Here is a 14,641-nt window from a genome sequence, read left to right on the forward strand (position 1 = left end):
GTTTACTAAAATTGTGACATAATTTCCAACAGTATAATGAAGAAAATAGCATACTTAATCATTGTAATGATCATTTCTTTAGTGAGCTTCACTGCATCCCTGTGGTGGAAATAACGAAAGGGGGAGAAGATCTGCATAATTTCAAGAATAGCTAAATGCCAAGTATGCAAACCTCTGCCACAGCAGGGGTTGGTTTTTACTAATTTAATGCTATTTCTTTGCTTTCCTTCAGCTCTCTTCTGTTTTCCCCCTATCACTTGTAGAATAGGAAAGATCTTGAGACTACTAGTTGTAAGATAATGAGAAAAAGAGCTGACAATTACTGTTTGATTTTTACTTTTGTCTGCAAAATTAAAGCTTATTTCTAAGCTACTGCCTGAGAAATTGTCTTGGTGGCAATAGTTTGTGTAGGCAGCTGGCAAGGTAGTATATGGGCAAATTAGAAATGTATTCGGTGCTCAGACAATAATGGCGGTTTCTCTTGACACCCTCTATTAAAGAGAAGATAAGGTAACCCTGAAAGTACTGCTGTTGAAAAAGTACTAAGCCACTGCTGTTTGTTCTTTAGCCTCCTTGGCTAGGATGTAATCTTAGCTGAAGAGCAGTACAAGCCAGCCCTGAAAAACTTGATTCCAGGAGAATAGATTCCAATACCCAAAGATGAGTAAACATCTCTTTGAATGAAGCTCTTTGTGCAAGCCTTGCAAGTTTGTAATTGGTCACCCCATTATGGGAGGCCTTTGATACAGTTAGTTTGTGGTTTAACAGGGGCTTCTCCTTGTTCAAAAATATTTTCTGGAGCTGAGACAGAAAATAACAGACTAAACTTGTTTTGCAGGCATCTTTCCCGGGAAATCTGCAACTAGTCCTCGTTCTGCGCCCAACAGGATTTTTTCATCGAGCTCTCTCAGACATTGCTTTCAAATTCAACAAAGATGAGTTTAAAATGAAAGTACCTGTAAGTAATCCTCTGTTCCCACTGTACTGTCAGAAATCTGTTAAAAGTACTTAATGTAGCTAGCGAGGGCCAAAAAATCCCAACAAAACACCATGCTTAAAGGCGGTTCCAGCAATTTTGGCTAGTTCTTGATGGTTTATTCTTGAAGTATGTGAATTTTGAGGCAAATGCATTTCCCATGGACAAATGCTGTAGTTTCTGTCATTTGAGCAAACATACAACTGATGCCTGTTGTTGCATTGCCAGTGAACCCACTGATTATACTTCTGTTTGAAAACGTACAGCATTTATACTTGAAAATAAACTGGAATGAAATGAACTAAAGATATACAAGTTTTTATGTATCATATGTCAATGTCAAGGGTGAAATTTTCAAGTCTTTAAGTTAAGGTACTTTTCCCCCACCCCTTGTTTATTTTGGGGAACCAGTCCTTACATGCCAAATCCACAGAGGTACTATTTTTCTCTCTCGTAGGATAAATAGGTTGAATGAATGTTGCCCTTAGAAAAAAGCCTTGTATGGTTTATCAAGATAAAAAAACTGGTGGTGTAATTTATGTTGTATGATCCATAAGCTGTTTTTGAATATGACTGTTGCTCTTGCTCGTATGCAGTTATCTACATTTACATCATCTTAAACTGAAACAACTGTTAAGTTTGGTTTTCTGTACGCAAAGGAAATAGTTCCATCATTTGCTTTTGTATTAAGCTGAGTTTTCTCTATCAGAGGCTGAAGGATGGGGCTTAGAATCCTTAAGAAGAGAATTCTCGCCTCTGATAGTGTTCACTTTCTTTGCTGTTGCAGGTCATAATGCTGGGCTCAGTGTCAGAACTGCAGGGTTACATTGATAAAACACAATTAACAGAAGATCTTGGTGGCACCCTGGATTATTGCCATAGCAGATGGCTGTCCCGTCGCACTGTAAGTCTGTTTTATACCCTGTCATTTATAAAACAGATTCCAAGTGATGCAAGTTGACTTGCTCAGAGTGAGAAGATGTTCCCAATGGTACTTAGTCATCTTAGAGAAATAATATGAGTAATAATTTGGGAGTGGTTTTCTGAACACTTGGAGCAAAGGAACTACAGTGTGTTTTTGTGTTGAGGTTTATTGGTTTTGCTACAAGAAAGAAAAATCTCAACTTGTAAAATAACTCCAGATTATAAAAATATGAGGAAGATAGACCTGATACGAGCCTAGGAAAAATAGACAATTAAGGAATTAATGGTGACGGTATCTGTTGCTTGCAAAATTATACTTTGACCGTTTTTCAGGCTTGTAATTAACCTGCTTGTGTTTGTTTTGAGAGCTGTATTTTGTGTGTATGTGTCATTGGTACATGTGTATGTGATGAGCATGAAACATCTTTAATGATTTTTATTCCAAAAGGCTATAGAAGGTTTCGCCCAAAAGGTTAAGCAAACAGCTCAGATTCTTCAGTCCTTTGGGACTGAACTGGCTGAAACAGAACTACCAAATGATGTGCAATCAACCAGCTCCCTTCTTGCAACACATAAAGAAAAGAAGGACAAAATGAAGGTATGTAATTCTTGTAAAGATTTTGTCTTCTAGTGAAACTGTGTTTTAATTTATAGCTAATAATGTTAGTAGAAAATGTGGAGGATGTTAATAGTAATAATACAAAACATTGAAATCTTACTGAACTTCGTTTGCTTGGCTTGATGTTAAAAGTCCTTTTTGCATTCAAAAATTACATTTATTGAGACTAAGTCTACGTATGTACAAATGCATAATAATTTGTATGTGGAAACAGAAATTCCTGTGTAAGTAGTGGTGTGTTTATAATTTGTAGGTTTGTTTGCAACAAGAAAACTGATTTTATTTTCATATGCATGCAGATACATGACTTTTTGAAGAATGGACTAATGTTCTTTCAAATCAGCTTAAATGAAAACTGTTAGATGTATACTTTTGAAACCCCAAAAAACTTTTGAGAGATTTGTAACCTAAGGAGACACTAGAAGGCTACGTATCATGAAAATTCAACTAAGTTACTGAGATCTTAAACTGGTAAATGTAGAAGAAGCTGAAATTTAGCATTTACTGTCTGTATTTGTTGTCAAACACTGCTTTTAATCATACTACTGTTGCTCTATTGCTATTAAAACAAAATCCTTTTTCCAGTTTGGTGCTTTATGAAGTCTGTTTTAAAAAAAAAAAACCACACAACTACAGTGTGTGGGGTGTTTGTTTTGTTTTGTAGGAGGATATCAGGTTAGCAGTAGAACAGGGAGATGATATCCTTGGAAGTATTTCAAAACCAGTTACTGAGAATCCTGAATACAAACTGAATCAAGATCAGCTAGACAATCAAACAACGGTAGAAAGGTGAGAGGAGCAAAATAATGAACATGCTGCTTTTCTGGTTTTTTTTTGATGCCTCCCCAGCTCTTTTGCTTAGTTCCATACTTAACCTTAGCAAATAAGCAGATATTACAACATGAACATATAAAATGTACTTTCAGAAACAACTTCTTTGTTGTCTGTTCTGTTCTGAGCAAAGTAAACCCCTGCTGTCCATTACCGGGTCATTTGCTGATAAGGAAATAAGGGCTGGGGTTTGATTTCTGGCGCCAACTAATGCTGTTCTTTTTTTCAGATTTGGACTATATAGTTCAGCAGCTTTTCCTTATTTAAAAGAATATTGAAGCTTTGTTTAGAAACTAAAGTGCAACCCAAGGAAACTTTGCTGCTATAGGGAAAGCAGATAGGAAGACAGAAGTAATATATCCCTTCTTTTCAGCAGATTTGTCCACATTCATTATGTCCTTTTGAACTGAAGTGAGGGGTTTCTTTTTCTTTAACCCTGCCCAAAGCAGCTTCTAACATTGCTGAGATCTTACCAATGTCGTCAGTGGCCTATAAAGGGCTGCTAGGGAGTACACTGCTCTTGAAGTATCTATGCACAAATAACCTATATGCTTCCTTTGGGCATACAAGTAATAGATGTTGTTTTCCTTTGCTCCCCACCCCCCCTCCCTTAAATTACTGCCAGGTTTGAAGACATTATATCACCATAGCACAGATGCAAATTTGAACAAAGCTGTGAAAGCATAGCTCATTTCCCCCAGGCAGTATTCTGCATTCTTTTTTTGTCGGTCATTCCATGTTTCTGTTACACTCAGGCTGACTTTTCTTTCCAAATAACTGTCCATTCCAATCCACAAAGCTTGGCAGAAGTCACTTTTTTGGTCATTGTTGCTATCAGCTATCCGAAGAACAATCGGAGTGGGTGTTGCTTATTTATCCAAAATATTCCCACTCAATACAATATCTGACAGAAGTTGGAACAAACTCTGTGTGTCTGCCTTTTTTCTAATCAATTTTAACTTGCGAATTCAGAGTTTGTTTCTCTGCTGTTGAAGACAAAAGTTCATTAAAATTCTGATATGTTCCCTGGATGTAGTCTGAGTACAGCAAAGCAGACTGTAAAGATAAGTCCATAGGATACCATGCTGTCAAATGCAATATTGGAAGATAAGTTGAAAAGTAAAAGGTTTAAGGCATTCACCAAAGTTATAATCGAAGAAGGCTCTTTTCATTGCAGTACTGCTGTATCACACTTGCCTGTGATACTTAAGTAGTAACTGTGCTCAGAAGAGGAGCAGCAATGACCTTCGGGTTTATTATGAACCTTGCTCCAAAGAATGAAATGTAAGGGCAGCTGGCTGGTCACAGCAGTAAAAATTTTTGCCTTCATTTTTCCTTATAGCCCAAGGCTTGAGTTCCTCTGGGTCCTAGCCCACACACATTTGCATGTTTTATTTATGTTTGCTAGCCCCAAGTCCCCATGTCCCCAGGACAGAGCTGAGAAATAGTATGCGCAGCAGTTAGCTTCAAATCAGCACTTGCCAGTTTTTCATAACTGAATGTTTGTGTTGGGTTTCAGTTTTACGTCAATGTTATTCTAGGAAACAATTCTGTGCAATACTCAGAAAGTTTCCTGTATCCAGTTTATTTTTTCTGGAAGATATTGCTTTAGGGAAGTTTCTTGTTTACTGTGGAAGATTGTATTGTCCCTTGAAGGCTATACCCATCATTCTTACAGTATTTCTTCTTTTTTTAAAGGCTTCTGGCTCAATTACATGAAACGGAGACTGCCTTTGATGAGTTTTGGATTAAGCATGAGCAAAAACTTGAGCAATGTCTGCGCCTTCGGAATTTTGAACAGAATTTCAGAGAGGTGAGAACTTCTTGGTGGCAGTCAGTATTTGGTAATATAGAAATGATTCAGGCGAAAATACTTACCCCTCTTGTTTCTGCAGCTCGTGTGTGCTTGAAAGCTTTCTCCAACTTTTTTCTTGAGTGTGTCCTTACTTGACATACTGCTATCTTTACTACCTTGAATACTTGCCTATAGAGACATAATAGCTTCTCTTCTGCAGGCTTATGATTTTTTTTTCCACAGGCCCAGCAGTGTATAAGCATTCAAAAACTCCTTTGAAACCTGTTCTCCACCACAGAAGCATAATACGGTGGCTGCAACACTTTCATCTTGCCAGTAGGCCCTTTTAAGGAACCAAGACTTACCTAAACCTTCTGGCTGAAATTTTATGAAACAGTCTCCAACACTGTGGGTGGGAAGTTGCAACCACACTGTTGGAAGCTGGGTGGAGGCTGAACTACAATTTTTACAGCCAGTTTCTGATCTCATGTTAGTTTAACTCATATGCTCGATGGCACCTACAGTCTCCCTATGCTGGTGTAGCTGATCTCAGAGCATGGCCCCTGTGTCTCCATGGGAGCAAAGCTCTGAAACCCTCCTACAAGTGTGTGTGTGTCTGTATGTCTGTCTCAGCCAGTTGTTAGTGTGAGGACCTCTCCCTCATGTTTTGCTAGTTGTTAATGTTGTTTTGTATTACAATCATCTGGTAAAAGCAAGATCGTAAATGCTTTGTGAACGTTAGTTTTCCTTCATTGTTGGGTTTGGGGTTTTGTTGTTTTGGTTTTTTTTTCTTTCACTACCAGAAAATAGAATTACTTCACTGCCTTTTTTTAATTGTTTTCATTTTGAGTTGGGGGTAAAGGTAGGCTGTCAGTAAAAGTGGTTTCTCTCTGTGCCCCAGTAACCACATAATGTGAGTCACCTGACTGGAAATAGTGGCTATCAGTTATTCAACTGGTGGGTCTCCAGAGAGGTAGAATCACACAGATACATAGCTGTGTCTCATTTCAGGTCAAAGCAGCTTTGGATATTGTGTCCGAGAGACTGACTGCTTTCACAGATGTGGGAAACAGCTGTTCACACGTGGAGCATATTTTGAAAGATCTTGCCAACTTTGAAGAAAAGTCATGTGTAAGAACTCTGCAAGTCTCCTTAATTTTTAGTATGACAATGTGTGTGTGGAGGGGCACGATGTTTGGGTATATCTTATAAGCAGAGCTTAAGCTGACAACGGGGCAGAATCAGTGTCTCAGGCACTGTGCAGAAGGAATTTGGAATAAAGTTTTTAACCATTGGAGCAGCCCAGTTCTCTGGCATCTCTCAAAGACCAGAGTGACCAGTCATAAAGTTGGTGTGATTAGTTCATGGAAGAATTGCATGAAATGTTTGCATAGCAAAGTTCTGCACTTAGTGATTGAGGGGCCACTTCCATTACTATTAAAGCCGCTTACTTCATTAAATCTCAGAAATGACAAAGCTGTGTATTGGATGTACAACATGTTAAAAGATGATGAACAGAAACATACACTCTGAACACTGTAGAAGGAGAACCTTATTATGATCTGTGCTTCAATAAAATATACAGCTCAGTAAGTGAGGTTGTTGCTCTTGAGGATGAGGTGCTGCAGTTACATATTTTTTAACTGGGGTTCAGAATGCTGCTGTACTCCAAATTGCAGACATATGCACACAAACATGCTGTTGAATAACTAGGGCATAGAAAGCCAATAGTAGTTCCTTCACAGGGAGGCATATGATTAAACTCAATGTTTCTGAAGTACTCCGATACAATAAAGAAGGCATAAACGTTCTTGGGTGTCTGGGAAGACAGGAAATCACTTTGATTTATTAGGCAAGGCAGCTGTTAACTAAAGAAGTGTTCTTATCAACATGTGTATTTTACTGTGTAAAACCAAATGGTATAATTTTAACTTCTTTCATTGATGATGATTCAAGGAAAGATAGAATCATAGAATCATTTAGGTTGGAAAAGACCTTTGAGATCATCAGGTCCCATCATTCACCTAGGACTGCCAAGTCCATCACTAAATCATCTCCCTAAGCACTGCACCTACGTGTTTTTTGAACACCTCCAGGGATGGCGATTCCACCACCTACCTAGGCAGCCCGTTCCAACGCATGGCCACCCTTTCAGTGAGGATGCTTTTCCTAATATCCAATCTAAACCTCCCCTAGTGTAGCTTAAGGCTATTTCCTCTTGTCCTGTCACTTGTTACCTGGGAAAAGAGACCTACCCCCACCTGCCTATAACCTCCTTTCAGGTAGCTGTAGAGAGCAGTAAGGTCCGCTCTGAGTCTTCTCCTCTCCAGACTAAACAACCCCAGTTCCTCAGCTGCTCCTCTTAAGATTTGTGCTCCAGACTTACCTAAATCAATGTTTGCTTTCTTAGGAAACTATAGCAAAAGCCAGAATGCTAGCCTCAGAGGGTGATGCTTTTATTCAAAGCAATCATTATGCTGTGGACTCCATTATTCCAAAATGCAGTGAACTTCATCATCTCTGTGATGCCTTCATTACTGAGACAGAACGCAGAAGGAATCTTCTTAACAAATCTCTAGAACTGCATGGCTTACTAGAAAAGGTAAATTTTGTACGGAACAGTTCTGTTTCCCATCTTGTGTGCTAAAACCTCAGTCAACCTGTTGTCGTAACAGCAGGTAAAAATATCTGAGTGTGCTGGACATTTTCTCCTTAAATAGCTGAATACATCACAAGTATAGGTATGAAATGTTTTAGACCTCTTAGTGGTTGATGCTGACATCAAACATTCTGAGCCTGTTCTTTTCTCTGTTTCTAGTCTATGAAGTGGTGTGATGAAGGAATTTATCTGCTGGCTTCACAGCCGGTGGATAAGTGTCAGTCTCAGGATGGTGCAGAATCAGCATTACAGGAGATCGAGAAATTCCTGGACACTGGTGCAGACAATAAAATCAAGGAGTTGAATAAAATTTACAGAGAGTATGCACAGCTCCTCACTGAGGACCTAAAGGTACCAGAAGACGTTTATGCCTATCTGTGCATCCGGTTCTTAATTTTAGAATTGCTCTCTTGTATGGCCATTGATAAAGCCAAATAATCAGTACTAAGAGTTATACCTGGGAACTGGAAAGCCAACACATTTCCCTGCCTGAGGTGCTAGTCATGTCATATCGTTGGATAAGCATCAAGGGCTTCAGAGCCTTTTAGTAAGTACTTCAATTTTTCAGACAGGAGGATTGCTTTTAAAATAAATTATCCCAAGTAAGTATGTGAAATACCTTTTTTTAATGTAGTAAGAACATGCCTGTCCTTGATGTTTGTGTGACTTCTGCTTTGTAACTGCTTTATTTTAGAACTTGAGAATACATGGCTTTTCCTCTCAGTTGATCTCTTAACGTAACAGAACCATTACACACTCAAAAAACCCTTTTCCCTATTTTTTTTAATTGAAACTTGAACCCCATTGGTTTCTCTACAGCAAGCGCACAAAAAAATTTATGAAGTGATTTTCCAATTTTTAAGTGTACTAAATGACTGTAAATTATGTCTTATTAGGAGTGAAGAGTAGGGTAATATTTTTATAGGTGGCATAAAAGCAATTGCAATTTCAAATCAGTGTGCTTGTGAATGGCACTGTAGCTTGTTGATAGGTCTCTGACAGGGATTTTATTTTTTTTTATTATTATTTCTGTGGCAATGGTAGGAGCATGTGCAAAAGGTTTTCCAGAAGCAAGAAAGTATGGAAGAAATGTTTCAAAAGAGACAAGTAAGTCTTAAGAAATTGGCAGCTAAGCAGACACGTCCTGTTCAGCCAGTTGCACCAAGACCTGAAGCCTTTGTAAAATCTCCTTATACTTCTCCAGGTAAGCAAATGTAGTAGCCTGTAACTAATTTTTTTGTGCTATGCTGAGAAACTTAAAGAAACTTTCAGCTGTAATTTGTGGTTGCACAAACATCTGTGTTGGATCTGCTCAGGTTCTAACTGCTGTTTGATTCTGGTTTACATGCTTAGGTCTTCAAAGAGAATACATATCCAACTCAGAAAGCAGTGCACTTCAGAGGGTAAACTACAGAAGAGGAAAGGTAATTTTTTTTATGCACATACTGCTTGAGAAAATCATAATAGAATGGAATATTTAGGAACGTCAAGAAGAGTGAGGCAATTCCACTGAAAAAGTGATGGTATTGCCCCTATCAAAGTAACTCTGGTGAAGCAGTCGTGGTTTAAATAGAGGCTGCTTTGTTGCTGGGCTGGGTATGAGGGAATGTAAAGTAAATAGTTGCCTATATTAGGAAAAATGTTAGGGGCAGCAAAATATAAAATCTATGAACAGGAAACATTTATTATTTGCCAGTAGTAATTGGCTACTCTTAAAACTGGCGAAAGTGAAGAGGTAGTTGTCGTTGGCTCCAAGACAGCTTCACCTGACCTAATGGGTTGCCATTCCCAAGTGGGGATGGTCTTCCTGCTCCGCCTCCGGCAAGGAAAGTAACCTGACAGCAGGAGCAGAAGCAAGTAGTTTCCCACTGGGTTAGAGACTTGAATCAACTCAGCGAAGGTTCAGCAAGACAATGCAAGGAGCAAGGCAGGGCCACGTGACCAGTAGGGACAACAGTTGGAGGAAAGGGTTAGTTCAAGGGGGATTGAAAGCAGAACCTCTAATTTTTATTTTATTTTATTTTTTCAACAAATTGTAATTAGGTCAGTCATTACAGTAGAAGTAAGAGTGAACTTCTGTGTTAAGTTAGGAAGCAACCAGAAAGTTAGCACAGTACCTCATTTTTAGCTTGGAAAACAGACTAAGGCCAGTGTTGCCTCCAAGATTATGCTGATGCTCAAACGTCTTCCTGAAAAAAGAGCCTTGAACCATGGTCTTTTCTAAGTGGGCCTTTCATGGAGAACTCCCCGTGTCCTTGTGTGCTTCAAGACCTTCAGGTTGACTTGGATTTTTTTGCAGCATTCTTGCAAATTGCCTTAATTTTTCATGGAGTACAGTCTTTCCTGTGAAAATACATGCAAGCAGATCTGAGTGTAAAGCTCTGTATTTTAAAGTGGGTTTTCCCCGTCTGTGATGTTGTGATGATTTTTGTTGTTTGTTTGTTTCCTTCTTTAGAGTGAAATGACTGAACTCCATCAAAGCAGAGGAGGATCTACAATGGATGATGAAGAAAACCTAGCTGTGTTACGGCAGTAAGTGTATTTTGATAAACAAAAAAATGCTTTTTCTCTGATTTGGTTCCAGCAAAGGCTGAGTTTGGCTAAGGATTTGATAAGACAAGTACACCTCTCTGAATTAAGCCTCAGTGCTTTTTGAAATGCCTTGGCTATGCTCTGTACACAGAAGAAGATATTTCAGTGTGTAGCATTATTTGCAGTTTATATAGTACCAGACTCCAGCTTTGCTGCAGCGAGGTGATGCTATGGCAGGATAACTATGTATTTTCATTTCAGAGATGACATAGTTTTGAGTAATAAGCCTCCTTTAAGTCTATTGGAAGTTTTGGTCTCATTGTTTCAGGAGGCTTTGTCTTTTTATTTGACTCTTTTTAGTCCTTGTTTTGATAAATGTTATGAAAAAATAACTTTCTTATATAAAAACTATATTCAAAAACTTATATTATCCCTCGCAATGTGTGTAGAAGAGCTTACATTTCTACCTACAAACTGGATACTTCTGTCTTTTTGCTGTTACAACCACATGTTAAATCATACAAAATCACAAGTGGAGAGAGTTAGGGGAATTAAACTTAAAGCAGCATTGTGATATTTAAAGTGTGCCCTAAATGCCCCTAATTTAAAATGACAGGTGGTAACTTTAAGTCTGTATTTGATAATCCTGTGCAGCTCTAACTCCAGCTACGGTAATACTTGTGAACACAGCATAACCAGATTCTGTATTTACAATGATAAAATGATTCACTGCTTCAATTCAGTTACTACAGCACTGCAAATGCTACATTTGACTTTTTTGCTGTTTAAAAACATTTTCAAAAATTGAAAAATGTTTTTAAAATACATGCTTCTCAGTAAGCATACTAAAGCTGTTCACAGAAGTATCCATGAAACATCACGTTTTCCATTACCTGGAAATTGTTCTTTTATTGTCTGAATTAAAGTAGAAACACAGAAAAAGTTAATGTTGCCTCCTAACTTTGCATAAGTGAATAGGCCTGCCTTAATTTTCATTCTTTGTCTACAGGCATGTAATGAATGAACTTATTGAGACTGAACGTGCATATGTGGAAGAACTTCTCTGTGTTCTTGAGGTAAAGATTAAATTTCATTGCAGCTGTTAGTGAATCTCTTTCTCTCTTCCATTTCATGGATGCTTTTATGCTCTTCTTACCACTGTAATGCCTCTGCTTGTCCTGTCAAGCAGTGTGATCATTAAATCTCTCCTTTCTCATCATATTTTCACAGAGGCAGGACTGTGCAATTTTTTTTTCTAGAAATATTCGTGCAACTGGGATTTTATATTAGAAAACACAAATTGGGCAGAAAATAAGATATGCCTAATTATTTAGGTGGAACAAAGTGAGATGTGTAATGATGAATTCCTGCAAAAGTTCATTCCAGAGTCTTGGGGCAACCCCAGGACAGTAGTGTGTCACAAAGGAATGTGAAACCGCATCGAGAGAATCTTGTGTCAGGAAAAAATTTGTTTCTTGCATCCCTCTTTGCATACCTTTAAGTGATCTTCCATATGTCTTGGGCACAGCTGTGGGAACAGAGTGCCTTGTAATAATATCTTCATTCAAAATTGTGAAGGAAACAAAGGTGTTCCCTTTGTGGAGGCACAATTGCAGAACTGCTGAGTTGCTTGTAGATACATGCTACAGTATTTTGTGTTGTTCCTCAAGTTTAGGTCTTCGGACCTCCGTGTGTCATTTTTTTTTTTCTAGTCCAGTTTGACTGTAGGAGATGACGAAGTTGCAGATAACTGAGGCTGAATTACTTTAATCGGGGTGCCAGTCAGGAGCCAAATGGCTACTCTGAGTGTGCATGCCAATGTTAAACTCCTAAATAGGAGCTGTCTTAAGTTATGGACTAGGAATGATAATTTCTGGGTGCATACCTTCAAATAAGAGTACTGTATGAGGGTTTTGAACTCTGGTGTTGCTTTTACATAGTTTGTGCTCAGCTTCCCGTAGCATTTATGTCCTGGGTCCTGTCCGAGTGCTAAGAAGTGTTCATGACAGTAGGATGGTTGCATCTGATGTGTGATAGGTCTGGAGTGGACCTTAAGGATCACTTTATTCTCTGCTTTTGTATGCAGTGCTATCTGTACAGCTCCGTTCATAAAACCAAGCCTCAAGTAGCTGGAGAATTTTTGGTCCTTACTGCTGCTGGGTTGTTGCAAAATCTCTCTCTTCCTCTGGTGGTGTTCTTGTTTTGCTTAGAGTATAGCGCAACCCTTGCCTTGGTAGGCCAAGCTGTCTTAGTTTTCTGTGATAGGCTGTCCAGTATTCTGACCACGCCAGGCACACTTCTCTGTGCCTCCTTGCAGTTTGGGATTCATCTCTTGGATTTGTGTGGTTGGACTGCCAACAGTAATTCTGGATCAGATCCTTGCTGAGGTATGGTTCAATGGCAGTCTTCCAGCTTTTGAGTATTTCTAGTTATTAATCCGTAGTTCTGGCTGTTCTCCCAATTCCTTTGTTTTTCCTATTCTATGAATCTTCCCATTCTTCCTGTCAAACAACCTGATACTCCTTTGTATGGACAGTCTCTCCTATATTATGTCATATTTAATTACTACGCATTTTCTCTCTGCCAAAGATTGCAGTAGAAAAAAACGGGGAAGTTCCCAAGACTGGTTATTCGGAAACTGCTATAATTGCTTTCATCTGAGCTTGATAGTTTTCTTTCATTAATAACCATGGTCATCCTACTTTAGTCTGTGAAATCCAGTAATTTTTCCTGGGGGTGGAATACTGGTCTAGTCTATTTTTAGATATTGTATTCAATGCCTTTTTTTCATCTACTTTGATGCTTTTAGAACAGCTTTCAAATGGAAGACTAAGCAAAGCCTTATATGTTCTTAAAGTAAGATGAAATGATCCCTGTGGCTGCATAGAGTAGCTTTTCCTCGCCTTTCCTAAAACACAAGTGCTGCACAGATAGTAAAACATGAAGGGGTTTTATATTAAAGCTTTAAAATAAGTACTATGTCAGCCTGAAGTGGAAAAGAAATTGTCAAAAGCTTTTTGTCAATGTATGGATTTCATGCTTTTTTTTTTTTTAATTGTCATGTTTGTTTTCATCTCAGCTGAGTTAGGTGCCCATTCTTCATGCCAATGCTGCCTTTGCTGCTATGTTCAGCATATCTTTACTTCAAGTGGAAATCAACATTCTCTTCATGCATCTCTTCACTGCATCTAAACTGCATGGTGGCCATAGTTCTTCTTTCCTATTAATTTTTTGAACTCCCATTTTTTGTACATTTTACCTTCCTTCTTTTTTAAGTTGTACACCACCCCACCCCCTCTTCAGACTCCACATTTTTCTGTTTGGGGGAGAGATACGGGAGAGGGACCAATGGTTAACTATCTATGAGTTCCATCATCTTTGTCTATACCATTGTTTTTCTTTTTTACAATATTTGAGGAAAAAATACCCAGATTTTTGAAAGAATGTTTCTGATTTTTTAAAAAATCTAATCACTGTCCTATCCAAATGCTTGAATTCCTCAGGCTAGCTGACTTTACTAGCCAGTTCTCCTACTTTTTGTAGCTCGGACATCACTTAGAAACTGAAAATCTTAGTTCTAGGTGCACTTTTGCTTACCCTTTCATTTCATTTGTCAGGTTGTTACAATTCAGTGCAGTTTATTATAACCAGTCACTAATACAATGATCACCTTCTGCATGATAATTTTGTTTTTAAAAAAAACAACAAAAATAAATAAATAAATAAATAAAAAACCCACAAGAGAGAAATCTAATCCAAATCTAAAGTAGGTTGCATCATCTTCCTTCAGTGACTGTACACTAAGGAACCTGCTTGCATTAAGAAATTTGCTGACAATGCAGGTACTAGAGCATTCTTGCAGTTTTTCTGATTGATTGGGGGTGTTCTGTTTGGGTTTTGGGGAGAAGGTTGTTTGGTTTAGGGGTTTTTTTAGTGTTTTGAGAGATCACAGATTAGATTAGTGACCTCAGGACCAGAGAACAATCCTGGGCTAAAGCCACTGGTGTGTTCTCTTTTCCTTATCTGTGCCAGATAAACAGTCAAGAGAATATGGCCTTACATGACAAATGGAAGATGTCAGAATCTGAAGTCACAACTTTTGGTACCAAAACTAATGAAAATGTCTTAAAGATAGAATTTGCAGCTTAATGCCTTCTGTTACCTGCATAAATAAGTACACTCAGCTTGTTCCCTCATACTGATAGCCAAGACCAGCATGAAGGTTTACATGTGTACTGGAATTGTGGCTTTAGACACAGATATGTAAAGTTGTAACAGGAAAAGTACAAACTATAATATGTAGGC

The 14,641-nt window shown here is 38.3% G+C and overlaps 1 protein-coding gene across 19 annotated transcripts in view; it reads left to right on the forward strand.

The window, feature by feature from the left end:
- The window catches only part of MCF2L (MCF.2 cell line derived transforming sequence like), a 164,366-nt gene that overhangs the window by 132,336 nt on the left and 17,389 nt on the right, over nt 1-14,641 (forward strand). For all 19 annotated transcript variants that reach the window (XR_008730942.1, XM_055702331.1, XM_055702320.1 and 16 more), the window contains 12 exons: nt 839-958; nt 1,764-1,880; nt 2,349-2,498; nt 3,184-3,308; nt 5,049-5,163; nt 6,157-6,276; nt 7,556-7,747; nt 7,964-8,155; nt 8,849-9,008; nt 9,158-9,228; nt 10,260-10,336; nt 11,346-11,412. Coding sequence is in view for 18 of the 19 variants with exons in the window: in XM_055702331.1 (XP_055558306.1) it covers nt 839-958; nt 1,764-1,880; nt 2,349-2,498; nt 3,184-3,308; nt 5,049-5,163; nt 6,157-6,276; nt 7,556-7,747; nt 7,964-8,155; nt 8,849-9,008; nt 9,158-9,228; nt 10,260-10,336; nt 11,346-11,412 (1,506 nt within the window). In the remaining variant the exon portion in view is untranslated. The remainder of the gene's footprint in view (nt 1-838; nt 959-1,763; nt 1,881-2,348; nt 2,499-3,183; nt 3,309-5,048; nt 5,164-6,156; nt 6,277-7,555; nt 7,748-7,963; nt 8,156-8,848; nt 9,009-9,157; nt 9,229-10,259; nt 10,337-11,345; nt 11,413-14,641) is intronic.

The sequence above is a fragment of the Falco cherrug genome, chromosome 2 (assembly GCF_023634085.1).
Source record: "Falco cherrug isolate bFalChe1 chromosome 2, bFalChe1.pri, whole genome shotgun sequence".
NCBI classification, from domain to species: domain Eukaryota; kingdom Metazoa; phylum Chordata; class Aves; order Falconiformes; family Falconidae; genus Falco; species Falco cherrug.